The sequence below is a fragment of the Pseudopodoces humilis genome, chromosome 24 (assembly GCF_049639895.1).
Source record: "Pseudopodoces humilis isolate 2021_Gansu_Grassland_sample_001 chromosome 24, ASM4963989v1, whole genome shotgun sequence".
Lineage (NCBI taxonomy): Eukaryota > Metazoa > Chordata > Aves > Passeriformes > Paridae > Pseudopodoces > Pseudopodoces humilis.
Window position 1 is genome coordinate 3,798,086 of NC_142223.1, and position 19,563 is coordinate 3,817,648.

General features: G+C 64.8%; 2 protein-coding genes across 10 annotated transcripts; one reads left to right on the forward strand and one right to left on the reverse strand.

Moving 5' to 3' along the window:
• Positions 1-242: 242 nt before the first annotated feature.
• On the reverse strand, positions 243-12,033 carry ESPN (espin). 5 transcript variants are annotated; one of them, XM_088066495.1, is made up of 15 exons: positions 11,740-12,033; positions 10,724-10,917; positions 8,313-8,499; positions 8,029-8,211; positions 7,814-7,945; positions 7,494-7,713; positions 7,144-7,421; positions 5,458-5,619; positions 5,207-5,381; positions 4,896-4,922; positions 3,489-3,634; positions 3,119-3,400; positions 1,004-1,083; positions 911-922; positions 243-816 (listed from the first exon to the last, which is right to left on the reverse strand). In XM_088066495.1, the coding sequence occupies exons 1-15, from the start codon at positions 12,031-12,033 to the stop codon at positions 669-671; spliced, it is 2,520 nt and encodes an 839-aa protein (XP_087922621.1). In that variant the 3' UTR covers positions 243-668. The 5 variants fall into 5 exon arrangements, with proteins under 5 accessions (XP_087922621.1, XP_087922622.1, XP_087922620.1 ...); XM_088066496.1 differs by lacking the exon at positions 7,144-7,421 and having other exon boundaries at positions 7,597-7,713; XM_088066494.1 differs by lacking the exon at positions 4,896-4,922 and having other exon boundaries at positions 7,144-7,713.
• Positions 12,034-13,432: 1,399 nt separating this feature from the next.
• On the forward strand, positions 13,433-19,309 carry ACOT7 (acyl-CoA thioesterase 7). 5 transcript variants are annotated; one of them, XM_088066669.1, is made up of 10 exons: positions 13,433-13,537; positions 14,204-14,321; positions 14,742-14,898; positions 15,375-15,466; positions 15,601-15,715; positions 16,188-16,202; positions 16,807-16,893; positions 17,628-17,744; positions 17,939-18,123; positions 18,696-19,309. In XM_088066669.1, the coding sequence occupies exons 1-10, from the start codon at positions 13,485-13,487 to the stop codon at positions 18,798-18,800; spliced, it is 1,044 nt and encodes a 347-aa protein (XP_087922795.1). In that variant the 5' UTR covers positions 13,433-13,484; the 3' UTR covers positions 18,801-19,309. The 5 variants fall into 5 exon arrangements, with proteins under 5 accessions (XP_087922795.1, XP_005528387.1, XP_014112702.2 ...); XM_088066670.1 differs by lacking the exon at positions 13,433-13,537 and adding an exon at positions 13,721-14,113; XM_005528330.2 differs by lacking the exon at positions 16,188-16,202.
• Positions 19,310-19,563: the final 254 nt, after the last annotated feature.

Sequence of the window (19,563 nt, forward strand, 5' to 3'; positions counted from 1 at the left end):
CCACCCTGGCCCTTCTTCGCAAGGCTGTGTCAGCCAGGCACCAGGGCACTACTGGCCTCTGGGCCACCACTGGTGATGTGGTCACCACAAGTGACAGGGAATGCGGGTGCTGGCAGAGATGCAGGAAGTGTGGGTGTTGGGGTGATTGTGATGGTGTTGGTGAGGGGGCCACCGCTGTCGGCGAGGATGGTGTGGGTGGGTTTGGCGTGGACAGCCCCAGGAAGGCTCGGGGCACTGCTGGCGGGGTTTATCGTTTTAATCGCTGGAAAGGCAGGCGGTCTGGGCAGAGGTGAGCCGGAAGTTGGCCTTGAGCGGCTCTGGAGGGGCAGGAGTGAGGGCGAGCGCTCTGCAAGGGCGAGTGGTGCCAGCGGGGCGTGCGGCGAGCCCGGCCGCAGCGGCCGAGCCGGGCAGAGCGCACGGAGCCGCGTGTCCCTGGCCGCGGCAGCTCGCTTTGCAACGGGCAGCACAGGGTGGCGGTGGGCTGGCGGCAGCGGGATGTGAGGGTGGAGGAGGCTACGGGTGCCTGGGGCGGTGGGGGGGGGGGGCTTCTCTGGGTTGGGCTATGTGGCCGTCCACGGCAGGAGGAGGGTGCCGAAGCATATTGCGGTCCATGGGGGGACCTGCCAGCCTCCTCCTGCTGCGAAGAGCCAGGATGTGGTGTGGCGTGGCTAGTGCTTGGCTATGTCCCCCTTCTTGAGGATGATCTGTCGCTGCCAGGGCGCCAGCTTTGTCTCATCGTACCCGAGAGTCCTTAGCTTTTCCGACTGCTCCTTCTCCTTCTCCTCCTCCTCCCGCTTCAGCTTCTCCTGCTCTTTCCTGCTTAGCAGCAGAGGGCACAGGGCGCCGCGGTCACCAGAGCCGCGGGAGCCGCCGTGCCCGCCCACCCAGGGAAGGGGCTTGCGGCACTCACCGTTTCTGCTCCCTGCGAAGGCAAAGGGAAGAGCGGGGTTAGCAGAGCCGCGGGAGTGACCGGTTGGTGCGGCATCCCCCTACCCTGGCTCACCTCTCTTCCTCCAGCTTCTTGCGCAGGATATCCCTCCTCCAGGCCGGCATGCTGGCCAGGCGCGCCTCCTCTTCTTTCTCCTGCAACAGACAGCCGTGTTACCGGCACTGCCCGCCCTCGCTGCCGGCACCATGGGGCCGCAGCATCATCCTGGTGCGCGGCATAACATCCTTCTGGCAGCCGCCCTTCTTGGCACGGTACTGGTGGGGTTCACCAGCACATGGCTCGCCGACGGGCCCCTCACTGCCCGCCTTCCGTCGGCGCCGGGAGGATGAAGGAGCGCGTGGCGTGGCCAGCCCTTGCAGCACACCACAGCTTTATTGCATGACACGCGGGGGCCCACGCTGCCCCGGCACCGCAAACGCCACACCAGAGAGGAGCGCGGCCCCGCCGCTGCACCTCCCACACAACACACAGCCACGGCAAGCGGCACACACTGCAACCTCGGCCCGGGGCCGCGCAGAACAGCACCCAGACCTCTGCCAAGCTGAGCTGCACCACGAGCCACAGAGGCAGGCGAGCGCGCCCGGGCACCAGCCCACAGCTGTCCCCTGAGCTTGCTACCGCCCCACGCCACACCACTGGCACAGGCTGCAGCATCCCGCCGGACTCAGGTGTCGAACATCTCTGCCTCCTTCTCCTTCCAGAAGGAGAAGCTGCGGTCAATGAAGCGGCAGACGTCCTCCTCGCTGAACTCTCCCAGCTCCGGCACTGGCACGGCTGCCCCCTGCCCTTCCGGGGCCATGGTGGAGGGCTCTGGCAGGCTCTCTACCTCTGCAACAGGGTCATCCCCAAAAAACTCCTGTACGAGGTCCTCAAAGCCGTCGAGCCAGTGGCGGTGGCCAGCCTCGACCTGTTCCAGCACGATGCGGTGGAAACGGCGGACACGGTGCCAGCTGTGGCTGCCCAGGCGGTCAAACATCTCGTAGCAGAGGAGGTGGCGGAAGCGCCGCTCCTCGGGGCTGAGGGGCATCTCCAGCAGCTGGAAATAGCCCAGCATGAAGAGGTCAAGCGGGAGGCTGTCGTGGGGCATGGGCGAGCCGCCGACGTGGGGCAGGAAGTGTTGGGGCCAGTACAGCACCGTTGTGCGGCTCAGCCGCCGGATCTGACGCCCTGGGACCCGGCGGGCGACACTCCTCCAGCGGGCCAGCAGCCGCCCCGCTGCCGGTCGTCGCCTCCCCGGCCGCCGCGGCCGCTCCTCTCCAGGCACCGCCGCGAGTGCCCGCTTCTTCCAGTGCTCCAGGAAGAGGAAGACGGCACGCTCCTTGCACCCCTTGGTGCGTTCATGTGGGCTGCTCGGCTCTGGCAGCGCTGGCCTGCTCCGCCGCACTGCCCCATCCCCGTATTCCTCCTCCAGGATGGGCCGGCGGGTGCTACCAGGGGGCTGCACCCGCTTGCGCTTAGTGACCCTGGGGGGAGGTGCAGGGGGCCCCCCTGGCCCCTCGTAGTTGGCCTTGAGGCTGCGGACAGAGACACCGCAGCCCAGGATCTCGCGCCGGGCGTCGTGCTGGGCACCGGGGCTTCCCACCGCTCCCCCCGCCCCGGGGCCCTCCCGGCCCCTCAGGGTGGCTGGTGCTGCGGCCGCGCTCCTCGGCAGCGTGGGGGACTGGCTGCCGCGGGCAGGCGCGTCCTGGTGGGCGAGGGCGAAGCGCCGGGGTGCCGGGGGGGTGGAGAGCGGCACGAGTGGCAGCAGCTCCTTCTCCGGGCCCCCTGGAAGCGGCTGCCCCTGCTGCGCCTCGTGCATCACCCGCAGGCTCCCCAGCTGCCTCTCCAGGTGCTGCATGTCCTCCTCCCGCATCGGCTGCCCGGCGGGTCCCGGTATGCCCCCGCGGGCAGGTGGCCCGCGCTGGCACGGGCGCGGCGAGCGGCTCCCAGGCTGCGGCGGGAAAGAGGGCAAAGGGGCTCCTGAGGCCGTGCCGCACGCACCTCGTGCAGAGGAGACTGCCGCCGTGTGTGGCATCCCCGGGGTATGACGCCCCTGCATGCAGGTAGGGTGGTCCCCAGCCCAACTGGGAGCCAGAGGCAATGCCACGCAAGCCGTCTCGCCAGGTCCTGAGCTGCTTGGGCCATGCCCGCGCCGCGCTCGCCGCTGCAGCGGCACGTGGGACCTCCTACCTTGCGCCTCTGCTCCTCTTCCTCCTGCATGCGGAGCTGCAGCTTGCGAACCATCACCTGCCGCTTCCACTCCGGGATGGGCCGACCCTGCTCGTCCTGGCTCGGCACCAGCGCCTCCACCTCCACCGCTGCACCAGCGCCTGCTGCCGGCACCGGTGAGCTTCCGTTCAGCACAGGCTCTGGTGAGCCGCCTGCCAGGCAGCGTGGTGGCCCAGCAGCCTCGGGGGTGGCCGGCGGGGTGGGCGTCCTGGTGGGTGACGGGGAGGACACTGGCGACTCTGCCTGTGGAAGGAGGGAGGGAGGGCGGTGGGCACTTGCCGTGCTGTGCTGCGCCGTGCCACCGGCTCCCCTGGCCCCCATCACCACCTACGTTGGCCCCTGCCTGGCCGCTGCCGGAGAAGACAGTGGTGAAGCCTTTGCTCTGTGGCGTTGGCTTGAGGCTCTTCCCAGCTTTGATCTCGGCCAGCAGCTCCGAGTTGTCGCCGGTGGGGGACATCATGTTGAACGACTTGGTGCCTGAAGGGAGGCGGGAGGAGCAGTAAGCACCCTGCCAGCACCATTTCCCTGTCCCTGTGAATCCCCCATCAGCTCACAGGGTAGGGGGGTGGAGGGGTGGTTGGCTGACTGCCCCCCCCCCCTCCTCCCCGCCATCCAGGAGCCCCTGGAAGGCCCTTGAAGCAGCATCCTGACACTCCGTCAGGTCCACAGGAACAGCACATCACCAAACTCCTGGGTCCATCAGACCCCAGTGGAGCAACCCCTCAGCACTCAATGGCCCGGCACCCAAGCTCCACAAGATCCATAAGACCAGCACTCCAACAGCAGCTTACAGGGCCCATGGCACCCTGCTGCAGCAGTACCCCAGCACCCCAACAATCAGCTGCAAGGGTCCCAGCCTGGCCCCAGCCCCTAATGTCACTCCATGCACAATGCACTCCATGCCCCCGAGGCACTATGTTGGAACAGAAGTGCGCCTCTGGAGGGATGGCTCCATGGCCGGTGGCAGCCCTGCCACTGCAGGACGGCCCCTACAGTCCCCTGGCAGCTCCCAGCAGCGATGCACCGACACCAGCCAGACTCCCTGCCAGCCCGGTGCCCAAAGGGCTGCGTGGCACCGGGACCCCGGAGATGCTCTTCCCGCTGCTCATGCCACCCGCCTCGCGAGCACCCACCGTCCGTGCCAGCCATGCGTGAGTCCCTAGCGGCCCATGGTATCGTGCCAAGGCAAAGCCCCCTCCCCGCGACCGGCGCCCGCAGCTCGCTCTGCTCGGCTGCGCCACGCCGGAGCCAGAGGGCTGCGGGTGCTGAGGGCCCAGCGGGACGCGCGCGCTGCCATCCAGCGCCGGCTGAGACCCCCCGATCCCGGGAGCCGGCGCTAATAAAGCGGGCGCCGAGCAGCGGCCAAGCCCGCCGGCTGCAGTCAGCGGCGGGGGAGCGGCCGGTGTGCTCACGTGGCGGGGTCACGCCGGCCGGCTGAGCGCGAACAAAGGCTCTCTGTGTGCGGGGCCGCGGGGCCCGGCTGCCCGCCCAGCCCTGCCAGCCCTGCCTGGCGGCCCCGGCAGCCCCGCACCGGCGCTTGGCCTCCCTCGTGGCACCGCCGGCCGGCGACGCGCAGCGAGGGCCCGGCGGCCGGAGCCCCGCGGGCAGGTGACAAGCCCCAGCGGCCGTCGATGCCCCGTGGCCGCAGCACAGAACGGCGCCGGCACGGGGCCCTCCGGCTGTGCCCCGCGCCAGGGCACCCCCTGAGCAGGGAGGAGCGTGGGGCCGCGGTACTTACTCTTCATCTGCCTGAGCGCCTTTCCTCCTAGGGAGAGAAGCAGAGAGGCGGCGCGGGGCGCGCGGCAGAGGAAGGATTTGGCCACCGCGAGACAAGAGAGAAGAGAAGCGGCCAGCAGTGAGAGCAGGCAGGGGCGAGCGGGCGTGGGGGCCCCCGCGCCGACACCGGAGGAGAGAAGGACAGAAAGGCTGTCAGGAGCCGCACGGCCGAAGTGCCGCGGGAGGAGACGAGCCAAGGAGATCAGTGCTACAGTGCCGATGGGACAGCGCCCAGGACCACTCCCTGTACCCACCCGGCGCCCTGCCACTTACTTCCCGTAGAGGAGGAGGAGCGGCGGGGCCCGGCGGGAGTCTCCACGGGCGGGGGCGGCGGTGGGGGCGTCGGGCAGGCGGTGTCGGGCAGTGGTGGGGGCGGGGGTGGAGGCGGCAGCTCGGCACCAGGTTTGCTCTCCCCGTTGCTCATGGTGTCCGCCGAGATGGGTGATGCCTGCAACAGAGCACGGCAGGCGTTGCTCGGTGCCGGTGCCACTGAGCTGTGCACAGGCTCTCGGCGCGGGGCTCACCTCCTCGGTGTGCGCCATTCGCTGGGGGCTTGGCTGCTCGGCCACAACGTGCCCCAGGTGCTTGTAGTAGTCACCGGTGCTCGGCTGCTTGCCGAAATTCCTTGACCGCCTGCTGGAGTCGGCCCGGCGCAGGCCTTCGGGACTGCTGTCACGCGATGCCAGCTGCAATGGGGAACCCACCTCAGCACCGCCGTGCCCGGCTATGACCGTGGCGCTGGGCCGTGGTGGAGTAGGGCCGTGCCAGCGGTTTGCCTTGGGGCAGATGCAGAGCTGGGACGGACAACAGGTGCGTACCCCGGGGTCTGTTCGGCAAACGGCTCTGCCAGGGGCTGCGTGCCACGGTGGCAGCGTGCGGCATCAGTGCCTGGCACTGTGACCCCATAGACTGTGCCGAGGATCCCGTCCAAGCCTCCCCCGGGATAACCCCCTGGGAACAGGAGTGCCGAGCCCCAGCCCCGCGGATTACCGGAAGCTTATCTCGCGCGGGGCTGGGGCCCGGTTCCAAACCTCCCTATGAACAGGGCTCTCAAGCAGCGCAGCCTCAGCTCACCCCAGCGCATTCCACAGCGGCTTTGCGAATTGTGCTGCCGAGTGCTGCCTTGCAGGGAGCTGTGCCTGCTCCCTGGGTTTGGGGTGCCACCGCGGCATAGCCCTGCTCCCCTTGCTGGGGGCCCCGCTATTTCCATTTCCCCGTACACAACCTCCACCCATGCCATTTTCACGGTGAGCCTGGATGCCTGCCGCCGCTGCCAGCCCCAGCTAAATCAACAAACGTCAGCTCGGTGCTTCCTACTCCGGCTGCCACGGGAGTTGTGCCAAGCTTGGCTCCCTCTCCGGCAGTCCCAGCCCCGGTCTGGCGAAAAGATCCGTGCCGCTGAGCCCCATTTCATGGCACACACGCACCACTGTGGCACACCGCTCTGCCACACCCCCATACCTCCCCAAAGCAGCCTGTTACTCCGGCAAACACTAAAGAGCCAAGGCCGTGCATAAGGAGCACTGTTGAGCCTGCCATGTGCCTGGCACACACTGCTCTGCCGAGACCCCCACCCCATGTGCCCCATCCCTCAGAGCGCTGGGCTCGGCCTGTGTCCTGACCGTGCCCAGAATCCTGTCCCCGATGAGGTGGTAAGAGCCAAGGTGGGGGGTCAGGGCGGCCCCAAATCCACTGCACCCCTATGCCCCCCCAGCCCGCCATGGAGGGCTGCACCCCTCTTACCTGTGCACGCCTGGCTGAGCCCTCTCAGCTCCTGGCAGCGCTGGCTGTGCCACCCGACACCTGTGGCTCGGGCGACACCGGAGCCGGCCGCTCGGGTTACCGCCTGCGCAGCTGCCCACGCCCAGCTCGGCATGGTGCCGGTGGCATCGCCGGGCCTCATGGGCGCGGCTGCCATGGCATGATGCTGCCGGGTGCCCCAGGAGTGGAGTGGGCCCACCCAGTGCCATGGAACCACCAGAGCCTCACTGGCCCCATCTTGCTTCATCCTCGCTGTTGGTTCAGCCCTAGCCCCCCCAGTGCATGCCAGCGTTGCAGGCATGTGGCCTCCAGCTGGGACTGTCCCCTCCCACTGCAGGCAACAATTCCTCAAAGGGGATGGGTGCCCAGTGGCATGTCCCTCCCGGGTGGTATGTCCCTTGAGGTGTGTATGGGGCATGGTGCAGGGGACATGGTGCATGGGGCCGTACCTCTCGGCGCAGTGCCTGGCTCTCCACATGACGCAGGTTGTTCTTGGCCCGCACGTAGATGTCAGCGGTGTGGGGGGCAGCTGGGGGCGCAGGTGCAGGGTAGCCGGGGGGTGGCGGGGGTGGCCGGGTGGCGGGGGGTGGGGGCGGTGGTGGGGGGAAGGCAGGGGGTGGTGGCGGTGGGGGACCCTCGCCTGCTGGGCCCCGGCCCCGTGGCCGCATCTCAGGGTCCAGCATGTCCATGTACGCCTGCATGTCCGCCAGCGCCGGCTCAGGCACCCCTGCGCAGGGCAGGGGGTCAGGGGGGGCTGGACCCGCACCCCCCGCCCCGTGCCCCCTGGCCCCGCACTCACGGGCAGCGGGGGCCCCTGGGGGACCGCCCCTCTTCTCCCCGGTGCTGGACTGGCTGGAGTGGCAAGAGTCGTAGTTGGAGAGGGTGCTGGCAGGGGAGCCCACCTCGAAGCGCGCCTGGGGCACCGACGCCGTGGTGTTGGGTGATGACATGCCCGAGTCGGGCTGTCGGCATTCCCCATCCGCCGAGGGGTCTCGTGACAGCACGCGGTGCTCCACGCTCTGCTGGCACAGCCGTGGGGTCAGGCAGCAGGGTAGGTGTGGGGAGGCCCTGCGTGCTCCCTGTGTGCTCCCCACGCCCTTGTCCCCGGCACCGCCGTACCATGTTCTCCACGGTGCGCAGGTACTGGGCGCAGTGGTTGTGGCCATTGTAGTCGGCGAGGTCGGCTGCTGTGTAGCCGTCCTGGTCACGGATGCTGAGGTCGGCACCATTCACCACCAGGATCTGGCAGCACTGGGGAGAGTGGGGGTGCAAGGTAGGGCTGGAGGGAAGGGCCCCCCCCTTGCCTTGACACCCTGTTGGCCACCAGCACCCACCTCCAGCTCGCCATTCTCGGCGGCATCATGCAGCGGTGTGCCACCCCAGCTGTCTGCAGTGATCTCCCCGCCGTGCAGCAGCAGCCAGCTCAGCACCTTGGCGTGGCCGCGGCTGGCGGCAAAGTGCATGGCCGTGGCCCCCTCGGCGTCCCGCTCCGACAGGCTCACCGTTGTGAAGCTCATCTGTGTGAGCAGGCGGGCTGAGCACTGGGGCTGTGCGCCCTGTGCTGTGCCACCGCACTGTGCCACCACGCCGTGCCATGCTGTGCCTGGACAGTGCTTACCAGCCATACGATGACAGTGTTGTGGCCCATCTGGGCGGCGGCGTGCAGTGGGGTCATGCCATCATAAGCGCGCGCGTGGGGGTCAGCCCCACAATCCTGCACCAGGTACTGGATGATCTCCAGGTGGCCCTCCTGGCAGGCGAGGTACAGCGGGGTGGCCCCCGTCTTGGTCTGGGCACTCAGTGTACTGCAAGCAGGGCACAGTGCCTGTCACCTGTGGCCACTGCTACCACCAGGGCTGACACAGGGGGCAGGCAGGATACAGGGACATGGGGCTTGTGGGACACAAGGAACATGGGGAGGTGCAGGGGACACAGCTGTGGGCAGGCAGGGCAGTGCTAGGGCTGGGAGATGTCCACCCCATGGCTTCCCATAGGTCCCCATGCTGCGGCGGTGGCTGCAGCTGCAGTGGGAGGTCACTAAGTTAATCAGCTGCTTAGGCTAAGCTCCTTCCTCCGGCTGTTTTTGGACACTGCAATTTAGTCGTATTTTAAATTAAGCTTCTTACACAGCACTGGCCATAGAGCTGGCGGGGAAAGGCCAACCTGCACCATGGCACTGCCCAGCCCAGCTGCCAGGTGCCGGTGTACCCTCTCTGCCCCAAAAGGCCTTGGCATCCTTGTGTCTCTCATCCTGAATTGTGTTTCCCAAATTGTGCAACCCAAATCCTGAATCCCACACCTTTTACCCCACATCCCCCATAAACCCATATTCTGCATCCCACATCCTGCATCCTGCCTCCCGACCCCACAGGAAGCTGTTTTATTAAGTGCTCCATAAAAAAACCTGTTGAATATTTAAAAAAGGAAGAGCAATAAATACTCTGCTCTGTTATCGCAACGATCGCAGGCCCTTAATAATTGATCCCGGTAACTGTGAGATGAGCTGTGGCCAGCACTCCCTTCCCGCTGTGCCTTGTGTGCCGTGCCACCGAGTGCCTGTCCCGTGGTCCAGCAGTGCCAGGCTGGCACAAGGGGTGCTCCCCGAGCAGGGGCTGGGGCTTGGGGCAGTTGCAGATTGGGGTGCAGGGGACAGCGGGAGCACAGGCACAGGGTCAGTCTCTGTTTCCCATTTCTCAGTAATTGGGAAGGGGTTAAGCCACTTGGGCAGCACCAGTAAACTGCTTTGCCAGATGGCTGAGACCCCATGCTGGGCCACCGGCTGCCGGGGGGGCCCGCGGGCCCCTGCGAAGGTGGGCTGGGGGCGGCAGCATCCCACTGCGGCACCGGGGATTGGATTTCGCAGCTGTAACGGAGCCTCCGGGCAGGCGCGGGGCTGGGAGCAGGGCCAGCCCTAAATAATTCAAGGGGAAGGCGGTGACAGCAGCGGAGCAACCCCGGCAAGCAGCGTGAAAGGCAATGCGAGTGCCGTGCCACACCTGGGCTGACACAGTGGGCATTGAGCAGGAGCAGTGACTGGTTTGGGGCTGAGCTCGGGCTGCAGGGGTTAATCCCAGAAGTGCTCAGGGCTAAGCCGGCACACCTGGGGCAAGGACATAAAGAGCTGGGGATGGGACAGCTCTGGCCAGTAAGTGCCATGGGATCCAGGGATGTCTGGTCCTGCCTGGAGGAAAGAATGCAGGGCTCTAGTGTTGTGGCACCCGGAGACAGAGGGTGCCGAGTGCTGGTTCACATCCCGCTGCCTTAGGACTCCATGGATGTAGGAGAGCTGTACAATCCCTCTCATCCACAAGCCTGGAGCCTTCCAGGGACAATGTGGAGCAACAGCGCATCCCCCCGGCTCCGCTTTGGCCGGGTCTGTGGGTTATTTCTAGTGGCCTCTGCCCACCACAGGAAATCGGATTAGCGGCCACTTAATCGCCTGCTGCAGCCTCGTGGCGAGGCCCGGCATCACGGGCCCTGTGGGCTGCTATGCCGTGTAACCCGGGGACCAGCCCGGCCCCAGGTACCGCTCAGGAGGAAAAGCGGGGATGCTGCCGCGACGGAGCCGTCTGTGAGAGGCTGCCGTGCCCAGCAATGCCCACGGGCCTGGACAAGCGGAAAGGTCGCCTCCGGCGCCGGGAGCAGCCTCTCCTCGGCGGTCAGCCTAATCCATTTACATAACAGCGGGCGGACAAAGGCGGCTATGTTATCGCCCCGCGCCAGGAGCCGACTCAGCGCCCAGTGACAATATTTCTGCCAGCGCTCGCCCCTCTCCTCCTCGCCCTTTCTTTGTGGGCCATAAAGAAGGTGCAGCTGGATGCCCAGCCTGATAACGTGGCCGCGTTGCCCTTGGAGCTGGGAGATCAGGGTGGCTGCAGCATTCGTTCCCAGAGCTGGCACCTTGCCCAATGGCTGGAGGGAGGGTTGGGGCCACAGCAGGCCCCCTGTTCTCCCACTAGCCCCTCTCCTGCTGGTCAGTGCCAAGCTTCCGGCAGACCCTGTCTCGCTGCCAGCAGTGGGGGGCGTTACCTGGGGCAGTGTCCCAAGAGGAGTCGCAGGGAAGGGAAATCCCCTTTCACCGCGGCGTAGTGGACGGGCAGTGCTCCCGTGTTTGTGGCTGCCGTGGGGTCGCTGCCTCCAAAGCGGAGGAGCCAGTCGATTACCTCATGGTGACCGAAGCGGGCTGCCAGGTGTAGGATGGTGGCACCAGAGTTGTCTGTGTCCTGCAGGAAGAAGTGGGACGGCTGTCAGCACGAGGGACCAAGCCCTTCCGGCAGGGGGCTGGGGGCCGCTGGCAGCCGTGGGGCATCCCCCAGCCCGGAGCTGGTCAGGGTGGAGTTCCTGTCTGTACGGAGCAGGGCTGAAGCAAAAGCGCGGGGCATTGGAGGGACCGTGGGACCAACGTGTCTGCCCTCCGTCAAGGGCCTGCGTCCGCACACAGTGAGTGCAGCACAATGCCCTCCTTGTTCCACCGGCCGCGGAGCCCCTAACGGGACTAACTCCCCTAAAGGGAGCCCCGGCGGGAATTTGCCGCCGAGCCCCGCTGTGCCGCCGGCCCGTCCGCCCTCCACGCTCGGTGGGGCGTGGGTAGAGCTGGCCCCTGGCCAGGAGGTCGTCGATGCGTGCTGACCCCTTCCTTCCCGATTAATCTCCACTCCCAGCCCCGCCGCCGCCTCCTCTTCCTTCGGCCGTCACATGTCTTTAACTCTCGGCCGGGCCCGGGGCAAGCCGCTTACCGCCCCGGTCCCGCCGTTGTGTAACCCTGGGAGGGGGCGGCAGCCCCGGGGAATATGTGCTGCCCCGACGGCTGAACCCCTCCGGGATGCCGGGGACTCTCCGAGTCCGTCGGATGCCGCCCGCTATGCGCGGCGGAGCTCTGCCCGTGCCGGGTAGGACGGACCCCGGCTCGCCGTCGGCAGAATTGGGAGCACCACGCGTGACCGTGTCCCCGCGGCCACAGCCACCCACACGGGCCCGCGGAACGCCTCCCCGGCCACTCGCGCCACCGAGGGACCCTCCGCCGCCCCCCGCGGCCCCGCTCGCACCTGCACGCCGCAGCCCCCCTGCGTGAGCAGCCACTGGAGACAGGCGAGGTTGCCGGTGGCGGCGGCGTCGTGGGCCCGCATGGGCCCGTTTCGGACCCGCGCGTCCCCCGGGAGCGCGGCCTCGGCCGCCAGGTACCGGAGGCAGGCGAGGCGGCCGGCGCGGGCAGCGTGGTGCGCGGGGGACGCGCCCAGGGCGTCCCGCAGCCCCGGCCGCAGTAGCCCACCCGCCCGCAGCCCCCGCGGCGCCTCCACGTCGCCCTGTCGCGCCGCCTGCACCGCCCGCTCCAGCGCCATCCCGGCGGCGGCCCCGGCCCCAGCGGCCCCGGCGGCGGCCCCGGCCCCGGCGGCCCCGGCCGCCGCTTGGCACTGCGCGGCGCTCCCGCCCAGCCGCCCCCCGGTCCCGTCGGCTCCTCCTCTCCCTCCCCCGGGGCCGCCCCTCCGCCCGCCCCGCCCGACGGCGCGGCGATTGCCCGCTGCTCGGGACCCCCGCACCGCTCCCCCCGGCCTCCGCTGGGGCAGCCGCGCTTTGCCCGATGGCTGCCGGGGCCAGGACCGGGACCGCTGCAAGTCCGGCTGGACCCCATAGCGGCCCGTACGCGGCTGCCGGCACCGCTGTCCGCGGCCCTCAGCTTCGGCCCCACTGTTGTCCTTTCCCGCCGCCCGCCCAGGCGAGAGGCGCGGCAAAGACGGGCTCCTCCGGCACCCCCGACGTGCGCTGCCGGTCCTAAGCAGCGCAGGCAGAACGGGGGGCGCTGGGCGGGGTGCCGGTAGCCGGGCACGGTCCGCTTTGGAGTCCACCCGGACTTGCACCGGCCCCGGTCGCCAATCAGCAAAGTGGTCTTATGAACCTCTGGCGGGGCAGGGCGGGAGGGCCGGGCGGCGTTGGAGGACAGGCGGGGACACCCCTTCGTCAGGACCGCGGACAGCGAAGGTACCTCTTGATCAGCACCGAGGACAAGGCAAGGTCGCCCTGCCCGCCTCCTTCCCTACCCGGCCCTCCCCCCCGTCCCACCGGCGGTTCATAACGCCGGTAGCGGTATGGAGGGCGGGAGCGCCATGTGCCCACCGGGCGTGGCGCGGCAGGCACCCCGGCTCCTGCACCCCCTCCTGCCTCCGCCGAGCTGTGGTAGGTGAGAGCTCCGGCATTCCTGGCCCCCCGCGCCCGCGGGCTGTCGTTCTGCCCGCAGACCCTCCGCTCCCTTACGGAGACGCGCCGCCGCGCTCGCACCAACGAGAGCCGAGAGTTCGCGAGGCCGTGAGTGCCGCGTCCCCCGGGCAGGATCCTGGATCCCCTCCGGACCCTGCGTGCCCTCCACTGCGAGCTATCACCACTTGCTCGGGACTGTCGCCACCACTCGACCCAAAATCCCTGGGGGCCCACGGGAGCTGTGCTACAGCCGGAGAGAACCGACGGCGCCGAGAACGCGGCCGGGGGGAGAACGGTGCTGCTCGTGCGGACCCGAAGACCCTGACTCCCCACGCGTCCCCGCGCTGACAGGGCACTCCTGGGCACGGCGAGGGGCCCCAGTCCCGGTGGAGTCGCACAACTCCGCGGGCAGCTGCGGAGCCGCCCCCGCCCCGTTTCCCCGCGGCCCCGGCGCTCCTCCCCGTGCGGGGGCGCGCCGCGCGCTGCCCGCCAATGGCGGAGGGCGGCGGGGGGCGGCGGGGCGTGCCCAGGGCGGGGCGGGGAGTGGCCAGCCGCGCCGGTGCCGCAGCGCCGCTGGGGGCGGGGCTCCGGTGCCGCCATGTCGGAGCCGGGGGCCGCGGGCCCGAGTCCTGCCGCTATCCAGGTGTCCAGGTACGGCCCCGCCGCGGCCGGGGGCCCGGGTAGGGCTGGGCAGGGAGGCGGGCGTGCTGGGGACCGCGGGCGGGTGCCGGTCTGCAGCCGAGATGCCGCCCGCCCTGCTGTGGGCATGGGCATCGGCGGCGCCGCCCGCTTTAGTCACGCTGTCAGTGACACCGGCCGCGGGCAGAGACGCAGCAGCGCCGCGCCCGTGCTCCGTGGTGCGGGGGCTGGGAGCGGGCAGGGCTGCCGCGGTTCTCCCGCCTGTGTTCCCGCGGCTCTCGGGTGCGGCCGCTCTGAAACAGCAGTTCCTGTCCGGGCCAGCGCGCAGCCGCCGTGTCGGTGCCCCCGGGCCGTTATTCGCCGTTGGCAGGAAGCGCGGCCGCTGCCGGGAGGCCGCGTGGAGCACCGGCACGTGCCCAGCTCGGTCTGTGCCGCACCCGGGCCCGGCGGGGTGCGGCCCCGGTGAGACGCCGGCTGCCCCGGCAGAGGCGCCCTGCTTCCTTCCGCTCCCAACAGTAATTCGGAGCGCTTTCCATCGCCGCTCACAGGAAGCCGCATGCGAGCAGCGATGGCCCGACAGCTCAGCCGGTGGGCGATATGCTGCCTCCGGGCAGCCGCACCGGGGCTGGGCTGGGGGCGCGGCAGGGGTTGTGAGCTCTCATCTGCCTCCTTCGGCAGGATTATGCGCCCAGACGATGCTAACATTGCGGGGAATGTCCACGGGGGAACCATCCTGAAGATGATCGAGGAGGCAGGAGCCATCATCAGCACCCGCCACTGCAATTCCCAGGCCGGGGTGAGTAGGTGCCGGAGTGCCTGCCATCCTCTGGCGTGGTGACTCTTGACTCCCTGCCGCGTCTCAGGGCCAACAGAAGTCCTGCACTGGGAGTGTTTGGTCCTGTATGCAAACCACTGGTGTCTTTGGCTGGGCAGGGCCCAGTAGCTAGAAGCGTTCTGCTGAAATTGTGGTTTACCAGCAGAAACATTATTGGTCATTATTGCTGTTAATGTTTTAACTCCCGAGAAAGGTGAGTTGGGGCAATCGCGGTGCTGGTTACAGATGGGGAAGGAAGCATGGCCAGTGGCTGATAAAGTGGCGGTTGCAGTATCCGAGCCACACGTGTCATGGCCAGTTTGACTGATCTCAGGGAGCTGCCAGCTGTGGTCCCGTGTGGCGTGGCTCTGATCACTACCTTGGCTGTCTCACTGTCCCCAGGAGCCGTGTGTGGCTGCACTGGCACGGGTGGAGCGGACAGACTTCCTCTCACCAATGTGCATTGGCGAAGTGGCCAACGTCAGTGCCGAGATCACCTACACCTCCCGGCACTCTGTGGAGGTTCAGGTCAACGTCATGTCTGAAAACATTTTAACAGGTGGGTGGCTGTGTTCCAGAGCTCCAGGAGTAACAGTGTTAAGCCAAGAGCTTGCAGCAGTGACCCCATCCTCAGCTCTATCACTGGCAGCATTCAGCAGAGAGGAGAACTAGCATGTTTATTGACAGAGCTGGGGGTGCTGGGGAGGGAGGCAGGTTCTCTGGAATTTATGGCTCTATTGTAGTGAAAAACAGCAAAATCTGCTCATAGCTCTTCCTGCCTCATTTGCTGCCTGTGGCTGCCTTTGGCCTGAAAAAGTCCCCTTTTCCTGCTGTTGCTGTGACAACCAGTTCTGCTTGCTGGGACACATCCGCATTGCATTGTCACATCTGCTACGAGCTAAAGCCTGGCAGGAGCCAGCAGGGCAAGAGACCACCAATGCCAGTGGCATTGCTGGTGTGTGCCCATCCCCAGACTGGTGCAGGTACAGCACTGCTGGCCTTGGCACCATCACCTGCTGCCCCCTTCTCCTCCAGGGGCAAAGAAGGTGACGAACAAGGCGACACTGTGGTATGTGCCTCTGTCTCTGAAGAATGTGAATAAGGTCCTTGAGGTTCCCCCCATCCAGGTAGGACAGCTCACTTGGGTCCCCCAAAACTGGAACTTGTCCTCCCTGCGGAATGGCACTAACCTGGCCCTGTTGGCACTTCCAGCTGTGCCAGTGGCTTTGCCAATCCCCTTCTTACCAGCTTTCTATTCCAGTATGCGAGAAAGGAACAGGAGGATGAGGGGAAGAAACGTTATGAGGAGCAAAAGCTGGATCGGCTGGAAACAAAGCAAAGAAATGGTGACGTGATCTTGCCTGTCATCAACCCAGGTAACATAAGCAGTATGTAGCCAGTGCAAATTGCCCAGCAATACTGGGAGACCAAACTGCTCTGGGTAAGAGCAGGGCAACTCTGGTCATCCCCAGGGCCCTGTAGCTGCAAGTGTGCATTCTGAAACACCACACCAGGGATGGGGATGGGATTTTGGAGTCACAGTGTGTTAGTGGAGGGAGAGCTGAGTGGATGCCTGCGATACCCTGCAGGGGCTGGTGGATGAGATCCCCTTCTCCAAAACCCCATTCCTGTATCACTCCTTGCATCCCTTGTGTGCTTGTGTACAGAGCTAGATTTTGTGCACTAGAGCTGATTTTGCTCAGCAAGGGGTAAATGCGAGGGCTGGGCAAGGGTGACCTCTAGGCCTGACTGTGGTCTTCAGGCAGAGGCAGAGAAGTGGCACATGGGGAATGTTGGGGGATGAAAGTTGCTCAAATGTTTTTTCTCCTCTGTCCTCCCTGCTCACAGACAGGCAGACAAAAGGTAAGGCTCAGCAGGCGCTGCTGCATGGGTGGTCACTCTGAGTGGGACTTAGCTGCTTTTCCTTCCTCTAAGCTTTTTTAACATCTCTCATTAGATAGAAAACACAGGCTCTTCTGAGAGAGGATTTCCTCTGCTGGGAGTTTGAGGGTGTGACTTCTGTCACCTGGAGGTTGTGGTGGGACAGGGGTCTCTCAGGATGTGCCAAGGTTGGGGGCATGGGGGGTGAAGATCTTCCCACCAAGGGGAAAACAGGAGCTCTATGCAGTAGGGTCTGGGAGCTTCAGCTGTGGCGGGAGGCAGACTGCCGTGTGACCCAGTTCACTCCTGTTTGCTTTCATGCTCTTTGAAAGCTTGAAAAGAAAGAAATTAGCTGAGCTAGAATAAAGTGGATGGGTAGGGATTAGAGGGAGGCCGCAGCCCGTCAGGTGGTGAACAGTCTCTGCCCTTGGAACTTCTCCAGCCTGGTTTAACCACTGGTTTCAACATAGTTCAGCTTTGTTTTTTAGCCCCATGTTTTTTTTCTTTGGACAACTAAAGACAGAGGTGTATGGTGGTGTACAGGTGCCAGCTGAGCAGCTCTCACCTTGCTTTGCTCTCTAACCAGAGCCACACACCGTTGGCTACAGCCAGTCCAGCCTGATCCACCTGGTGGGCCCATCGGACTGCACACTGCTGGGCTTTGTGCACGGAGGTGAGTGAGCACTGCCCTGCGCAGCAGCTGGGTTGCAGGTCCAGGTGGCTTTTCCCTGGAGCAAAGTGTGATTGGAGAGTGACTCAGTGTTTTTGGTGGGCTCTGCCTCTGCCTCTGTCTGGCTCTGGGCACACAGGCCCTTTGCATTGACTGTCAGGGTCAGAGTTGCTTTAGCTGAGACAAAAGCTTCCTCTTTTTGTGTATCCCAAAAACTCACATACTCAAACTGTAAATCCTACAGTTTTGTCATCGCCTCTGAGATTGCAAATCCTGGAGTACAAACACGCAGCGTGTCACTGCAATTAGCTGAAGTCATTTCCTCTTGGCTGGCAGCGCCCATCACCTGCAGAGCTGGCATGTGTGGTGTAAGCTCTGGGAGAGGTGTGTTTGCTGAGGGCTGGGACAACACATACCTAATCCTTTAATAAACAAAACCAACATGGCTCAGAGCTGTTTCAAGGTTTATGGGACTGGTCTTGCCTTGCAAGGGTGAGGTTTGCTTAGAGAAATCTGGGAGAGACTGAGCTGACCTTAATCACAGGTCTGCGAGGATGTTGCCCTGGTATTGACAGGAGTCCTTGTGCTGGTACTGGATTTACCTGAAACTGGGACTTAGTCTCTGGTCCAATTCCCTAGCATAGCTTTGGCCGTGCTAAGGCCTTACTGACCTTTGTGTGGTTTTCCTGAAATCCCACTGACTTCCCTGAGACAGGATGCTCTGCTTCCCCTCACAGGTGTCACCATGAAGCTCATGGATGAAGTTGCTGGGATTGTGGCTGCCCGCCACTGCAAGACCAACATTGTCACTGCCTCAGTAGATGCCATCAACTTCCATGAGAAGATCAAAAAAGGTACCAGGGATGGTGGCAGGCACTGCGATCTCCTGTGTTGTCACACCCTGGCTCCCTTGGGTGCACTCTCAGGACATGCTAGCAGAAAAAATTAGTCCCTGTTTGATTTGTGCTGTGCTCCGCTTAAGACACAGCTTAAGCATAAAACATGCAGGACCCCTTGCTCCCTTCACCAGCCCCTCTCTGTTTCACAGGCTGTGTCATCACTGTGTCAGGACGTATGACATTCACAAGCAATAAGTCCATGGAAATAGAAGTCTTTGTGGATGCTGACCCGTTTGTGGATGAGCCTCGGGAGCGGTACCGTGCCGTCAGCGCCTTCTTCACCTATGTGTCCCTGAGCAAGGAAGGGAAGCCCCTGCCTGTCCCGCAGCTGCTGGTAAGAGCTTTTTCTCTCTGGACTGGAGCCAGCAGGGCCATCACCTCTCCTGTTCCTCCTGGGGCAGAGCCCAGCTGGACTTTTTGTCCAAGAAATCATCTTCCCTTCAGTTACTCAGCAGAAAAATATGAGCATGAACGAGATTTTGCAGGGGAGGCTTCAGGGTATTTTTTTATTTCTTCTGAAAATTGCCAATGTGGAGGTTGGGGATTTTCCCCTTTCTCATTGTTGAGGACAGGCTGCATGTGGGCTCTGCACCAGGGGACCCTGAATGGCAACAGAGGCCCCCACATCCCTAAATGCTGCTCCCCATGGTGTTCCCATTCCAGCCTATATTAGCTCCCCTAATCCTGGCAGGGCTTTGCTGATGTGGTGTTCTTGACTGGGGGTCTTGGTTAATATTTGATGTGGCACAGGTCTCCTGCTTAATGCAGGAACACACTGGCTGTCATGTTGTGTGTTTGACGGAGGGCAGCTTTTCCCTCATACTTCTTTGAGGGAGGCACGTTTCCCTCCCGCACACACTCGCAGCACACTGACGCTGCAGCTTCGCACTCTTTCTGTGGCCTCAGACGGAGACAGAGGACGAGAAGCGTCGCTTCGAGGAAGGGAAGGGCAGGTACCTGCAGACCAAAGCCAAGCGGCAGGCGCAGATGCAGCAGGCTGCTCAGCAGTGACCTGTCCGGCACCCTCGCCACCAGCACCCGCTAAACATCCAGGTTGTTCCCGTTTGTTTTGTGTCCGGTCCGCGCCAGCCCCATGCCTCCGCCCGCCCCAGCCCGCTGCCGGCGCCACTGCTTTGCTGCTGATGGGCTCAGCACCGTAGACCTCGTGTTTCAGGTGGCTGAAGCTCCCTGAAAGCCCCCAGGAGTCTTCCCAGGCATTTGCCATCTGCCTCCAGAGCCATTGTTGCTGTTTGATCCCGCTGGCGACGCTCCTGCCTGTGTCAGAGCCAGGACGGAGGTGTGTGGTGGCTTGAGGGGCGCGTGAGGCCGCGAGTCTTTGTGCTGCTGTGTTTGACTCGCTGGTTTGTCCTACCATGCACACCAAAGCTTTCGTACGTGCTGCACCGCGCCGGGGCCGCACTGAATGTCTGTGACATCTCTAGGTAGTTCTCTGTGCACATCTAAGTTATTTAAGGAATCCTGTGGCATAAATAAAGTCTGTTTCATTGACTGGAATGAAAGGCTGACACTTTTATTTCAAACAAATGTGCTTTTCCCTCCTCCCCCAGATCTGCCCGTGCTCCCCAAGTGGCGCCAGGCGCTCACGACCTTGTTTTTAAGGAAGTCTGGCTGTTTTAACGGGACCCTCAGAGCAGTTCCTGCTGGGATGGGTTCCCGGTTTCGCATATTAAACAATGAAGTACCTGACAGGAGGGTGTAGTGAGGTGGGGGCTCGTCTCTTTTACCGTGCCTGCAGTGCGAGGACGGGGGGTAA